Source organism: Notamacropus eugenii, chromosome 1, assembly GCF_028372415.1.
Source record: "Notamacropus eugenii isolate mMacEug1 chromosome 1, mMacEug1.pri_v2, whole genome shotgun sequence".
NCBI classification, from domain to species: Eukaryota; Metazoa; Chordata; class Mammalia; order Diprotodontia; family Macropodidae; genus Notamacropus; species Notamacropus eugenii.
In genome coordinates, this window is record NC_092872.1 from 298,113,337 (window position 1) to 298,128,159 (window position 14,823).

Consider the following 14,823-nt stretch of genomic DNA (forward strand, 5'->3'; position numbering starts at 1 on the left):
GACTGGAGACAGCCCAGGATGCAATGGGAGAACCTGGCCCTGTCAGGCTCAGATCTTACCACATTCTCACTTGTGCTATACTCATTCAATGAATAGGCTTCTTTAAGTAGTGTGTCTTGGTAGAGACACTTTAAAAATTGTATGTTTTCTATCTCTACTGAGTTTTGTGAGTAATGCTATTAGTTATGGATTTATTTTATATCCTGAAATTTTGAAGTTATTGTTTCACTTGGGTTTTCTATATAGGCTATTATTTATTATGTTTTGCAAAAGTAAAGTTTTGTTTCCTCTTTACATATGCTTATTTCCTTGATTTCTTCTTGTTTTACCCATATCTTATTGCAAAGACCTCTAGTCTTTTTCCATTTCATATCATGTTGGCTTTTGGTTTTAGATCAGTGTTACTTAGCACATTAAAAGAAGGTCCAATTATGGCTATGCTTTTTAGGTACTGAATTTGTCAAAAACTTTGTTTAGCATATATTGATGTAGTTATATCTTTTATTAAGTACTGTTTTATTAATACATTTATAATTTTTCTTTATGAGTCAACTCTGCTTTCCTAGAATAACTACATTATGGTCATAGTTTATAATCGTTTTAGTAAGTAATTGTGCTGTCTTGTCATTCCTGATATTTAAACTTTTTTTTGCATTGATGTTCATTGGGATATTGGTCTATAGTTTTCTTTAGCTGTGTTCTTTCTTCCTGGTTTGATTGTGAAGACTGTATTTATACCATAGAAAATTTCAAAGGGTCCATTTCCCCTCTTTTTTTTGTGTTTTATGTAATACTGAAATTCAAACACTGAAATGTTTGACATGATTTAACTTATAAGACCATCTGGACCTGAGAATGCTTCTTTGAGATTTCGTTTATGTAGTTTGTTAACTAATTCACTTTATTTTAGGAACACTAAAATATAACTTTATTTGCTCATTACTTACATTTTTATTGCTCTTATATTTGGTACTGAATTTGAAGGATTTATCCAAATAATCATTTAAAAATTAAACGTTTCGTTTACAGAAATGTTCACTAGACTGAAGAAGATTGGTCTAAACATCTGCTTGGGAAACAAATAAAGGAAAAATGTGCTGCCCAGATTGGGCTATGTGGTTTTATGAGTAGCTCCTTAAGTTTTTATAGATAGGAACATATATTGCACTTGTTAGGTGCTTAATAAATATTTGTTTTGTTTTACAGGTACTTCATGTGGACAAAATTGAATAGGAGAAAAAATTGAGCAGGATTACATTTGGGAATTTGTATGGTACTTTTCTTTTGTTGAACTCAAGCTTGCATGCTGCCACATCTAATATTCTCCAGGTGAATCATCTACCACCCCCTAACTAGCATCCCTTCCATCATGTAGCCACCACTATATTTCACCTTTCACCTTTCCTCTCAATTTGTAATAGCCTAATTAGTCTCCATTTTCTAATCCAGGTGTCAGATTACTGTTTTTAAGATAGCAGTTTCTATCATGTCATTCCTTTCCTCAGGAGTTTTCAGTGGTTTGTTTTAAAACCCTCTTTCACATTCTGCCTCCAGCCTTTTCTGTTTCTCTTTACTCATTCAGCTCAACTGCCCTGTTAATTGCTCCTTGAATTTAGTTTGTGTCTCCTGCCACACTGAGTTGTACTCATTCTTACTTATCTTATCTCAAAATCCTTTCCTTCAGGGCTCAGATCAGGTGCTACCTCCTAGAGAAACTTTAGTTTCTCCCCCAGTAGAAGAGAGTCCTCTTTGGGATTCACTTTTTATCTTTTGTATCCCTAGTACATAAGACAGTGCCTTGTACACAGTAGGTATTTGATAAATATTTTTTGAAATGAATTATTGACTTGTTATGCTGCTGTGGTTTGGTATGATGGAGCATCACACTGGGGGAATAATCAAAATTGCAGTAACCAAGTATTTGTTAGATGGAAGTCCAGGCAATATGTTTTGAGAATCTATAAAAGAATTGGAAGCGATAAATGTAGTCTGGCTTTTTTTTAAGACTTCAACCTAGATATAGGGGAGAATACCTTTAGGAGATAATAGGACCACATAAAGATTTTTTTAAGGATAGAAGAAATCTGGACATATTTGTAGATAACAGAAAGGATCCTGCAGTGAGGGAGAAATTCATGTTTAAGGAGGAGAGAGAATGCTAGGATGAGCAAGTTCCCAGAAGGAAAGGAAGTATCAGGAGCACAGTTAGGGGGACTTGCCTGGGCAAAGAAAAAAGGGAGGGAGGTCCTACCTTGAGGGGTCTTACCTTTTTATCTGAGACTGTAACAAAGGAAAAGAAAATGAGAAAATGGCATTAACATACAGACTAGGAGCTTTAAAGAAGTTACAGTGTGCAATGGTAATATAAGTGGGAAAATCTTTCCCCATTCATTAATAGGCCCATTAATAAGACCACTTAAATCACATGGAAGCCTAAGTCACAAGTGGTAGGAGGAGCTTGCTGAATGGGTAGAACAGGAAAAGTGGAGCAGAGCTGGAAGGAAGTTGGTCAAACTAGTCAGAGCTGGGAAAGACACAGGCAGGCAGGTACAGCTAGGCTGTCAGTGTTTGTGGGAGGGCCCTGGGTTGGGGGAGGAGCAGACTTGGGAATGACTTTGTCCCTGTATTGATAATGTGTATTGACTTCTTGATCTAGCTTTCTGGCTTTGGAATTTGGCTTTCTGGGGTCTAAATAAACATTTTTCTTCTGCCTTCTATATGGAGAGTCTGTTATACTTTGCAATTGAGAACTGTGGCAGCATATTTGTAGTCACCACCAGTGTTGTGATTATTGCCTTTGTATAGACCCAGCCTAGCCAGGACAGTGCATGGGTGGAAAATGTAATTAAGTTAGTTAGAAAATGAAACAGTGTTGCAGGAGGAGGAAGTCAAGAGTTGGGAAATGAAACAATGTTGCAACAGGAGACTTCTGAGGCCTAAACTCTCCTCATAGTAATTAAGGTAGGAACAAGAGAACCAAGAAGGGAACACAGTGTTTAAGGAGATAATTGAGGATTTTGCTCAGTAGGGGGTAACAGAAATTTTGAGTCAGTTCCCCCAAAGGATGGGAGAATTCTTAATATCTTAGATGGTGAGAATCAGTGATGAAGGTACTTGAGCGGTATTGATAGATGGTGTGGATTGCTTGAAATTTATAGGTGTCAGTCAGAATCCCTTTGTATAGCAAGCCTTTAGGGACTACATTATGCAAGGAGGTAACAATACAACTAATCCATTAGCTTTGGCTACAGAAGGCTGCAGTAGGCAGTATCCTACTGACTCTATGTGGCCTAGTGGAGACAGACCCAGATATTCACTTAGGTACTGTATAAGAAAGTTAAAGGAGGAGGTAATAATGATCAGAAATGCTCATGCATACTGTGATACCCTCTTCACAGTTTCGCATAGGAATATTATAGTGAAGACGGCTCCTACTGCTTACAAGCTCCTAGTTTTGACTCTAATAATTGGAGAAAGAGGGAACCCTCTTTCAGAAGTGCTGGACAAGGTTTCACAGTTAAGTGACCTAGGGGACTGGGGAAAAGATAAATTTCCTTAAGAGAGAAGAGTAAATTGCCAGCGGATTCAAAGTCAGAATAGAATGACAAGAAAAGAATTGTTTACTGCTCTTTTGAGAGCAGGGATTGATTTTGGAAGCATAGTTGGTATTCCAAGTAATGAACTATACAGAATGTACTGAGAAAAGGGGCTTGACACTAGATGGAATAGAGAAGCTGGAAGCCTCTACAGATCCTCTTGAACCCTTGTATCCAATTTCATCACACCTTCAGGGAGAATAGGAAACTGGCCAAGCCCCAGCTCAGTTTAAAGAAATGCACAGCTGAGAATTTAGACTCTATATCAATTTGACCACATATTGGAAAAACGGATCAAATACTGTAAGTAGGGCATTAATGGACACTGGAGCGGAAGCCTCTCTTATATATGGAAACCTTGATAAGTTTAAACATGGAACTCCTAGCCCCATCACAGGACTGGGAAGGGCAGAAATACCAGCCAGATAAGTCAAACTAATGATGAAAATTGGACAATTATCTAATGAAGAATATATTGTGGTAATTGTACCCATTCCTGAATACATCATTGGAATAGATATATTGAGAGGTATGACTCTAAATTTACCTGAGGGGAGATACCAATTTGCAGTAAGGAAGATAGGAATTAATACAGTTTTAGTGAGTGAAATAAAAATGGACCCAGTCACTTTACCTGAACTTTCTAAAGTAATTACTTTAAAGCAGTATCGTGTGCCAAGTGGACAAGATGAAATTACCAGTACTGTAAAGGAATATGTTGAGGCAAGAGTGTTAGTACCTACAACCACTTGATGGAATAATCCTGGCCAGTACAAAAGTCAGGTGGGACATGGAGGATGACAGTGGATTTATAGACAGTGGAATATGGTGATTCCTTCCTTGTATGTTGCTGTTCCAGATACTGTTACCTTAATAGAAAAGATCCAGAAATATGATGGGACTTGGTATGCAGTTATTGATTTAGCCAATACTTTCTTTACTATTCCAATAGATTCTAAACAATGGGACCAATTTGCTTTCACTTGGCAGGGCCAACAATATACTTTTACACACTTGCCACAAGAATATCTGCATAACCTCACTATAGGATTGTGGCTGAACATTTAGATGAATTAGTGCTACCTAACATATAGCTTTCCCACTACATAGATGATATCATGATACAGGGAAAAAATGTAAAAGAAGTGGCAAAGAGTTTGACACTTTTCTTTGAGCATATGAAAAACAAAGGGTGGGAAATTAACTCTGCAAAGATTCAAGGGCCAGCTCAAAACGTGAAATTTTTGAGTATACAGTGGAATAAGGGCCTGTGAAAGATTCTCCTGCAAGCCTGACAAAAGATTCAGGATTTTCCTATCTCCACCAATAAGAAAGAGGCCCAAAAGTTTATAGGATTATTTGTGTATTGACGACATCACATACCACATCTAGGACAAATTTTGAAACCCTTATATAAGATTACTAGGAAAAAATAAGAATTTGATTGGGTACTTGAGCAAAGTAAAGTTTTTGAAGAAGCAAAGGCTGCTTGTACAGTTGACCCTAGATTTATGGCCTGTGCAGAGTGGCCTGGTGGAATTACAAGTGACTGTACAGGATGATTATGTTAACGGAGTTTATGGCAAAAACAACAAAGCCAAAATGTACCTTTAGGATTTTGGTCTAGGAAACTTCCTTCATCTGGAATTCAATATACCCCTTTTGAAAAGCAGTTGCTAGCTGTATATTGGACTTTGGTAGAAACTGAACAACTGACTTTGGGCCATGAGGTAATATTAAAGCCTGGAATCCCAATTATGACCTGGGTAATGAGCACCCTAGCTTCTCACAGAACTGGACATGCTCAAGAGGCTAGCATAATTAAATGGAAATGGTATATTCAAAATAGATCTAAAGCAGGCAAAAGAGGAGTTTTCTGCTTTACATGAATATATAGCAAAAATAGATACTGAGGGAAATGATACACCCCCTGAGCCACAGCAAACAGTTGGTACAGTCCTTGGTAAAATGGAATGAAGGATATGATGGATTAACTGAAGAACAAAAGAGACATGCATGGTTTACTGATGGGACAGCAAAATATTTTGGCTACAAAAGACATTGGAAAGCAATAGCTTATAACCCATCTAGGAGGACTTTGGAAAGTACTGGGATAGGTGGAAGTAGTCAATATGCTGATCTTATGGCAGTACATCAAACTATAAAAACAGAACAAGGAAGATAGTGTCATATATTCACTGATTCGTGGACAGTAGTTAATGGGGCCCTTGTGCACAACTGTGATGAGTCATTCTTGGACCTGTCATTGACTGAACTCCAAATGCCAGCTGAAGAACTGACACCTTGAATGGGACCTCTTGAGGCAGGGACAGCTCTATGTCCAATCTAAGCAGGAAATAGCTATGGAAAAAGAGACCTTCGCCCTTTACCCCAAGATTTTTGGCCCCATTCATTTCCTAAGATATTGTTTTATGTGCTTATTTTGTGAGATCCCTGTTATATTGTTGTAAAGTTCTGTTGACACCAGTTGATTAAGATGTTGTTTTATATGCTTATTTTCTGTAATCCCTGTTATCATTCTGTTCATACCAGTTGCCCCACTGACCTATGTAATGAATATGAAAGATCTTGTAAAAAAAAAAAAGTTTCATAAAGCTAGCTTCCATAAGTCTGACAATATATACAGTGTTCCATACTCACATTTCCTCCACCTTCTACAATAAAGGAAGAAGTGCATTTTTTAAAAAGACCTGTTTGCCTAAGACTTTGCCCAGTCATGCCCAGAGGCAGATTCTTTTCCTTAATGTCAGGGATTTTTCACTGAGACTGAAATCAATTTGTCTCCCTAGGACATTCCAGATTGACTTACAAGGTGAAGATAGAATTGCCTGAACTACCCCAAATCTATATGTGTTAGCCTAGGGCAAAATGGAATCAAGACCTGTAAGAAGGATTTGGGATCCAGAAAATTCTTTCATACATCTCAGTTAATGCTCTTTCATGTAAGGCCACAAGTATAAGCAGTAATCTTCAGGAAATAAATTACACATTTCTAAGCATATTATGTATTATTCTGGGAGCAAAACAATCCCAAAGAGAAGGGGATACATTTTATAAAGTAACTGAACATGAAGGCAGTAGATTTCAAAGGGTTGTGGTAGAATTAACAAAAAACAAGAAACATGCATATCAAACATCACAAAAGAAATTTAGTTGTGTCTACCTCTATGAACAGGATGAGGACATGGAGAAAATCCAAAAATTTTGTCCATTTATGTTAACACAGAAGGTGAAAGAATAAGTACATCACCATTTTAAAAATGAAAAAACTGAGTCCAAAAGAAATTAAGCAATTTATCAATGATCACAGATAGATTAAAATCCAATCAAGTGCTTTTTCTACCAACTTGTGTCAGTAAATACATTCTAAATGGATCCACAACATACTGGCACCATCTAATCTTGAGGGCCCTCACAGCTCTCAGCAGTTCTTTTACTCTTCAGTCATTGGCTCTCTGTTGCACTACTCAAAAATCCCTTCATTTGGACTTCTCAGCAAAGGATAATGACTCCTTCCTCACCAAGAAAATAGAGGTCATCACTGTGTAATCACCAAGGCAATATTCACAGCACTGGTAGTGACTATGAATATGCTGGTATAGTTCTCAATTGCAAAGTATAACAGACACTCCATATAGAAGGCAGAAGATAAACATTTATTTAGAAAGAGAAAGCCAAATTCCAAAACCAGAAAGCTAAATCTGTCATAATAAGCAAGAAGTCAATACACATTATCAACACAGGAGGCAAAGCCATTCCCAAGCCTCCGCTCCTCACCATCCCTGTGCTGGGACCTTCCCACAAACAAACATGCACAAGCCTAGCTATGCCTGCTTACCTGTGTTCCCCTCCCAGCTCTGACTAGCCTGACCAACTTCCTCCCAGTTCTGCCCCACCCTTTCTGTTCCACTCATTCATCAAGCTCCTCCTACCCTGTGACCTAGGTTTCTGTGTTTTAAGCAGGTCACATGGGCCTATTAATGAATGGGAAAGGTTTTCCCATTTTAATTACCATTACATTTAGCCCCAATAGTATTTCTGGGAAGTGGGGAGGGATACATTGGGAAATGCAGTTGGTGTAAAAATAAAAATGAAAGATATCAATGAAATTACTTACAGGATTAGAATCAAAGGGGAAAATATGAGAAAGAGGAAACAAACCAAAAAACCCACTGCTCTTATTTCTTGGCCAGTACCAGATTCTTTTGATAATTAACACTTTATAATAATACAGTTTGAGATCTGGTGCTGCTCGACCACCTTCTTTTGCATTTCCTTTGATATACTTGAGCTTTTTCTTCTTCCAGATGAATTTTATTATTATTTTTTTTCTAGCTCTGTTAAATAATCTTTTGATAGTTTGATTGGCATGGCACTGAATAAATAGATTAATTTAGGTAGAATTGTCATTTTTGTTATATTGGTTTGGCTTGCCCATGAGTAATTAATATTTTTCCAATTGCTTAGATCTGACTTCATTTGTGTGAAAAATGTTTTATAGTTATGTCGTTCATATGTCTCCTGGGTTTGTCTTGGCAGGTAGATTCTCAGGTATTTTATATTGTGTAATCCTGACTGTGTCTCTTTGATGTTTGAATTGTTTCTTTCTAGCTACTTGCAGTATTTTCTCCTTGACTTGCTAATTCTGGAATTTGGCTACAATATTCCTTGGAGTTTTCATTTTGGTATCTCTTTCAGGAGGTGATTGGTTCTTCCAGTGACTATTTTACCCTCTGGTTCTAGGATAACAAGGCAGTTTTCCTTGATAAGGATCTATTTTCCAGTTCAGTTGTTTTTCCAATGAGGTATTTTACATTTTCCTCTATTTTTTCATGCTTTTGATCTTGTTTAACTGATTTCTTGATGTCAGAGTCCTTAGCTTCCCACTTGCCCAATTCTAATTTTTAAGGAATTATTTTCTTTGGTGAGCTTTTGTTATACTACTTCCTTTTTCCATTTGACCATTTCTACTTTTTTCCCCCCAAAATTTATTAATTTGTTTTCAGTTTTCAACATTCACTTCTGTAAGTTTTAAATTTTCTCCCTCGCCCTCTTCAAGTTGACATGCAGTCTTTTGTGGGCTGTACATATACATACATTCCCATTAAACACAGTTTCACGTTAGTCATGTGACCATTTCTACTTTTTAAGGAATTGTTTTCTAAAATCAGTTTTTGCCCTTTTCCAAGCCGTTGATTCCCTCTTATACATAACTTTCATTTCTTTTACCAATTTTTCTTCTACCTCTCTTGATTTTAAAAATTCTTTTTGATCTCTTCCAAAAAGGCTTTTTGTGCTTGGGACCAGTTCATATTCCCCTTCAAGGCTTCACATTGTAGGCATTGTCTTCTTCTGAGTTAGTGTTTGGATATTCTCTGTCACCATAGTAGCTTTCCATAGTCAGGGCTCTTTTCTGGTTTTTGCTCATTTTTAAAGCCTATTTTGTGACTGTTAAATTTGGGATGGGGAGGGGGTGTGGCATTGTCCCAAGCTTCCTGCTCTGGGGCCTAGGGCCTGGTCACTGGTTTTCTATGCCAGGGCCTCTGGGGCTTATGGTTTTCCCACTGTGCTGGGGTGACCTGGCCTACTTGGACCTATTGTGCTAGGGTTCTGGGGCTGGCAGGTTGCCTTCTATGCTAAGGATAGAGGCCTCACATCTGGCTTACCATGCCACTGGCTTGCTGAGCCAAGACCAAGGGGCCTTGGTTGCTGATCTGTGCTCTGGCTAACAGCTTCCCACTGGCTTCTTTGGACACCATTTGTGCAGGGCTTTTTACCCAAGTGAGACAGACCTTTCCTTAAGGCCTCCCAAGTTATCTTGGGTTGGAAAATGGTTTCACTCTGTCATTTTTGTGGATTCTGTCACTCCAGAATTCTTTTAGAGGCTTGATTTAACATTTCCAAGGGGAACTGTAACTTCTAGCTTCTCTCTACCATCTTGGCTTCATTCCCCAAATGAAGTTTGGTAAATCGGGCCTGACTCAGGCTAGCCTGAGTATCTCAGGTTTGAGATTCAAATGAAATGCTTGTAGGATATCTGATAGAGTTGACAGTTGACAGAGGAGGTTTACTTAGCCAAACTAAGTGAAGAATATTCAGAGCAGGGAAAGATCATTTAACCAAGGGTATGGTATTGACTGAGGTGAGTACAGCTTTGCTGTGCTTGGTGGTGTTGCTGTTCTTCTGGTCAAAAGTTTGAGGAAGTGGTCACCTGGCTAGTCATTCTCTGGCTTTTATATTAAGGGCATCAGGAACTTAGATTAAGTGTCTCAGCCTCTAAGCCCCTTGAGCCAGTCATATTGAGGATGGCTTCAGTGCTTTCTAAGAAAAAACTCATTAAGGGTAATGTCTTAGTATATTATTTCTACACACTTGGAAATAGAAGATGAAATTTGCATTACTTTTATAAACCTGTTGCAACTGGATAGGCTCAGTACAAAACAAAATATAGATACAGTGAACTATTTCATAAGGGAATAAAATCAGTATTTCTTAAAGCCGAAGTTGTGCAGGTGAGAATGAGAAATACCAACAGGTTTCACTAGTCTGAGCTGTCTTCTTAGGATCAAGTACTGTTCTGTTATGTATACAACATATGTTGAGAAGACACTGAGAAGGGGTAACTTTTATGCAGATGTTCGGTACTTACATCCCCAGAAATTTAAGAAAGTATAGATACTGTCACTTCTTCTCAACATGGGCTCTGTTTGTTTTATAATAAACACACTCCTTGCATCTAAAATATGCATTCCTTTCCTCATCTGGGAGGGGTAGATGTTTTTGTTCAGCTGAGATCTGAGTATTATTTGGTGTTTTTGTGACAATCAGACTTTGCTGAAAACAAACTCATTCTGGAAGCCTGGATTTCTTTGATATTTAAAACTTAATGATATATTTTTGTTTTGACATCACCTTCATGAATAATATACCTTCCTTCTCCCCTACTCATTGAACCATCCATTTGTAATAAAAATAAAGAAAACAAAAGCCGTTCAACAAAACTTATCCATCAAGCAATTCTGATGCTGTGCATTTTCCCTGCTCAATTTCTTATCTCTTCTCAAGAAAAAAACCAGGCCATAATAATCCTGCAGCCTTTATTTCTTTAACATTATTGTGGTCATTTGTGTATATTTTCTGATTCTGGTAACTTCACCCTGTATAAGTTGATATAAGTCTTTTCATGTTTCTCTGGCATCTTCATACTCATAGTTTCTCATAAAAGTGATATGATATTACATTCACATACAAATGCAGGTTATTCTTTATTTTCTTGGCTTCTTCTAGAAAGAAATCATTTCACTAATCATACTTTTTGTTTCTTGTAGGGCATCTGGCATAAGTGTACAAACCATATCACAAACTGCAGAAGAAAAATTGACCTTTCATAATCCGTGATGAAAGTCTAAGAACTCATTTGAGCTGCCATAGGCATATCCATAAGTAAAGAAAAATTTGCAGACAGCTACACAGGATTAAGGGTCCTTTCTTCTTCACGGGTCATTAAAGTATCCCTTTGAATAGATCCTTTTGGGATTACTTCATCAAATATTATGTGTAATATGAGTGGAAAAGGTCCTACCGAAAGCTTGAATGTTAAAGATAAGAATAATACACCACCCATGGCAATCCAACAAGTAGAAGAAGGAGAAGAACCGCTGTGTGTCTGGGATGTTGTGAAACCTGGTAATACTAAGGAGAAAATTGCCTTCTTTGCAGCTCATCAATGCAGCAACAGGATAGGCTCAATGAAAATTAAAAGCACTTGGGATATTGATGAAAGAGCTACCAAGCGAAGGAAGAAATCAGTGGATCTTAAAAAAGTCAAGATACAGTTAGAAAGGATGAAAGAAAGTAATATTAGATCCTACCAGCCTGAACCTTTAGCTTGTGATATTGAGCATTGTTCTTTGCATTATATGAGTGATAGTGGAAATGGATTCTATCCAGGGAGGCCTGCATCAGTCATTGAGATGGTTGCTTTTCTAGAGCAGAGAGCAAGTGCTTTGCTGGCTACGTGTACCAAAAACTGTATTAACTCTTCTGCCACTCTGAAATTTGCTAGGCAGTCTAAAGAGGTACCCCCAGCATCTGATCCATTCTGTGACCTGGAAGCCTGTGAGGAGGCTTCCCCCAGAGGAAACTCCAAGGGTAGCAAACCCCAAGGTGAAACCGTGCATGTTCTTGACATGGTGGCCAGGCTGGAGTCAGAATGCTTAAAACATCAGAGGGAACGTGAAATGGGGGGAGGCCTTTCTAGAAATAACAGCTTCCGAAGGCATGTGGGCCGGGTGTTGCTGGCAAATGGAACTCAGGATGAGAGCGAAGCAGAGAAAGGATTGCCCAAGGTCCCAGACACCAAAGTAAATTCTCCTGTTCCTGTGACTAGAGATCATGCCACTGTGAGAGCTGATCACTGTTCTCTACAGAGATCCCAGTCTTGGGAATGTGCTACCCCGGCTTCATTGTCAACAGGTGTGGATTTCCATATGGACCGTGTGGCATTAGAGCCAAGTCAACAGACTGCTGTGAAAACAAGGAGTAGGTGTGATGTGAAAATGACCAAAGAACTCAGTGGGTCATCTTTTCTTCCTCTTACCTGTTCCCAAGCTAGAGAGTTACCCTCAGATGCTATGCAAAACAAAGGTATAACTATTGATTGTATGAGTAAGAAGATTGTGCCATTTCCTAGCCAGAATCCTGATCAAAGAATGAGAGAATCTCTGTATATTAATATTTCTGTATCCAAGGCGGAGAAAAACCAGGATTCTAGTATAAGCCTTTGTGAAGATCCACTCCCAGGGATGCTGTTTTTTCTTCAGCCTAATCAACCTGAAAAAAATTGTTCCAAGTTAAGTGAAGGCACAAGAGATTCCCCAGGATTCCTCCCCAGTAAGGATTCTTGTGAAGAAGACACAGAACTTAGGGGAACAAGTGTTTCAGTAGTAGAGCCCTTTGCACTGGCTGATGCTGCTATGGAAGGTACTGTAGAGGATACATTGCAGGTTCTAGAGAGTTCCTGCTTGAAGAAGCAGGTATCTCATGACTTTTTGGAGACTAGATTTAAAATTCAACAGCTGCTGGAACCTCCGCAGTACATGGCCTTCTTGCCCCATCATATAATGGTGAAAATCTTCAGGTTTCTTCCAACCAAGAGTTTGGTAGCTCTTAAATGCACTTGCTGCTATTTTAAATTCATCATTGAATACTATAATATCAGGCCAGCAGATTCTCGCTGGGTCCGAGATCCACGCTATAAAGAAGATCCCTGTAAGAAGTGCAAAAAAAAGTATGTTAAAGGGGATGTTTCACTCTGCCGGTGGCATCCAAAGCCCTACTGTCAAGCCTTGCCATATGGACCTGGATACTGGATGTGCTGTCACCGGTCTCAGAAAGGTGTCCCTGGTTGTAAGCTGGGTCTTCATGACAATCATTGGGTTCCTGATCTGCGTGGTTAAAGCTGTGGTGTCCATAAGAAACCAAGGAGCTGAAGAGGACTATTGGCTCCTGTGTGAGATTTCTAAAGTGATGAGCGATTTTATTTTAAAACAGTTATATGATTATATTTTTTTTAACCTCAGTGAACTCTGTGTTCTGGATGGCCATCCATATTTTAGAGAGGCCAGTGGGATGAGTGGAGTGATAGAGTAAATGGAGAATGTATGAGTTGAAAATGGTTTGAATGGTAGGCACTGATGACAAGAGAAAATTTTCAAATGCAGATTAGTGGGATAAGTATATAGTCTCCCTACTTTGAAGGGAGTGACACTTACTCAGATGTACAAATTCTGATTTATGGTTTTTAAAGAAATCACTCATCACTGTATGCTTGATTCTCTGAGGTTATTTGTGGTTAGCAAATGAATGTCATGCCCTGTGTTGTTTACAGTGTATATAATTGTTTTGTTTTCACAGGCTGTGAAACCAGAGTGTGGCCTTTACTTGGTAGATGAGCACTTTTAGCTCCTCTGTAAATAGCATTATTAAAAACTGTTGTACATAGTCAACAGCTGGCTGAAGAACTTAATCACTACATTGTGGCTTGGAAAGCATTGCAGCTACAGTTGTGTGCCCAAGTATCTTGTCTCACATTTGTATATCCTGTATAAAACACGAATGCTTCCTGAATAAAATATGAATGTTTCCAATATAATATATGAATGTTTCTGGGAAGAAACTCTAAATACTGAGGGAATAGCTTGTTAAAAAAAAATCTTAAGATGATGGCTTAACTGGACAACTTTAAAATTAGATAAGAGCAGCCCCCTGTTATATTAGTGAAAATCAGTGAATAAAGAGTACTGTATAGTCAAATTATAAAATTGTTTACTTTATCCATATTGTCTGGTTATAATTTTTTAACTTCAATAAAATATAAATTCTAAATAGGACCTGAGTTTTACTGAGACTTTTTTTCCCAACATTTTAAACGGGAGGCAGTTGTGACAAGAAGAAAAAGATTTCAGATTGGGGAGAAAACAGTATACTCAGAGTCAGAGGACTTGAAATTGAGTCCCTGCTCTGTGATTTATTTAGCTGTAACTTTGGGCAAGTCATTTTTTATTGGACCTCAGTTTCCTCATCTGTAAAACTAAAGAGTTTTGTGACTAAATATCCTTGGAGATTTAGGAGTTGATTCTAAGAAAATAAACCCTCCCCCTTTTTAGGGTATTGTATGTATCTGAACATAGGCCACATTCTTTGCCCAGAGCTGGCTTGTATATAAAATCTGAGACTTTGTCTGTAATTAGCCTTATTTTTCAGTGTACAAATAAGTCAGCTTTTGTGGGGGGTAGGAAATGGCACGAAAATAAAAAATGCAAAGATATATTGAACCTATGGGAAACAGGGAGTTGCTAGGTTCTTGTGACCACCAAAAACTTATGCTAGAGATTATTGAAAACATTTTTCTGCATATAGTTATTTATAACAAAACATTACTTCTGATAATATGCATGTTTCCTAGCAGAAACCATGGAATAACCCAGAAAATTCAGGGGATGGTAGAGGCAATCCCAGACTGGACAGGCTCAGGCCATGATGTTAAAAGAACTCTGAGGTTAAAAAGGGAGAGGGAGATTTTCCTCCTATTTGGTATTTACTGTTCAGGGATGAGGAGGACCCTGAGGAATATAGACAACTGTCCTTGCCTTTAAGGAGCTTAAGTCTTGTTGAGGATATTAAAGACACATGACTTTGTATATAC

The 14,823-nt window shown here is 38.1% G+C and overlaps 1 protein-coding gene across 3 annotated transcripts in view; it reads left to right on the top strand.

The window, feature by feature from the left end:
• FBXO34 (F-box protein 34) overlaps nucleotides 1-14,008 on the top strand; it is a 41,740-nt gene extending 27,732 nt beyond the window's left edge. The window contains exons 2-4 of one of the 3 annotated variants that reach the window (XM_072629284.1): nucleotides 1,207-1,329; nucleotides 8,316-8,422; nucleotides 10,946-14,008. In XM_072629284.1, the coding sequence (XP_072485385.1) occupies nucleotides 11,171-13,075 (1,905 nt within the window). In that variant the 5' untranslated portion in view covers nucleotides 1,207-1,329; nucleotides 8,316-8,422; nucleotides 10,946-11,170 and the 3' untranslated portion in view covers nucleotides 13,076-14,008. The remainder of the gene's footprint in view (nucleotides 1-1,206; nucleotides 1,330-8,315; nucleotides 8,423-10,945) is intronic. The other 2 variants (XM_072629286.1, XM_072629285.1) reach the window with 2 other exon arrangements.
• The last annotated feature ends 815 nt before the right edge of the window (nucleotides 14,009-14,823 follow it).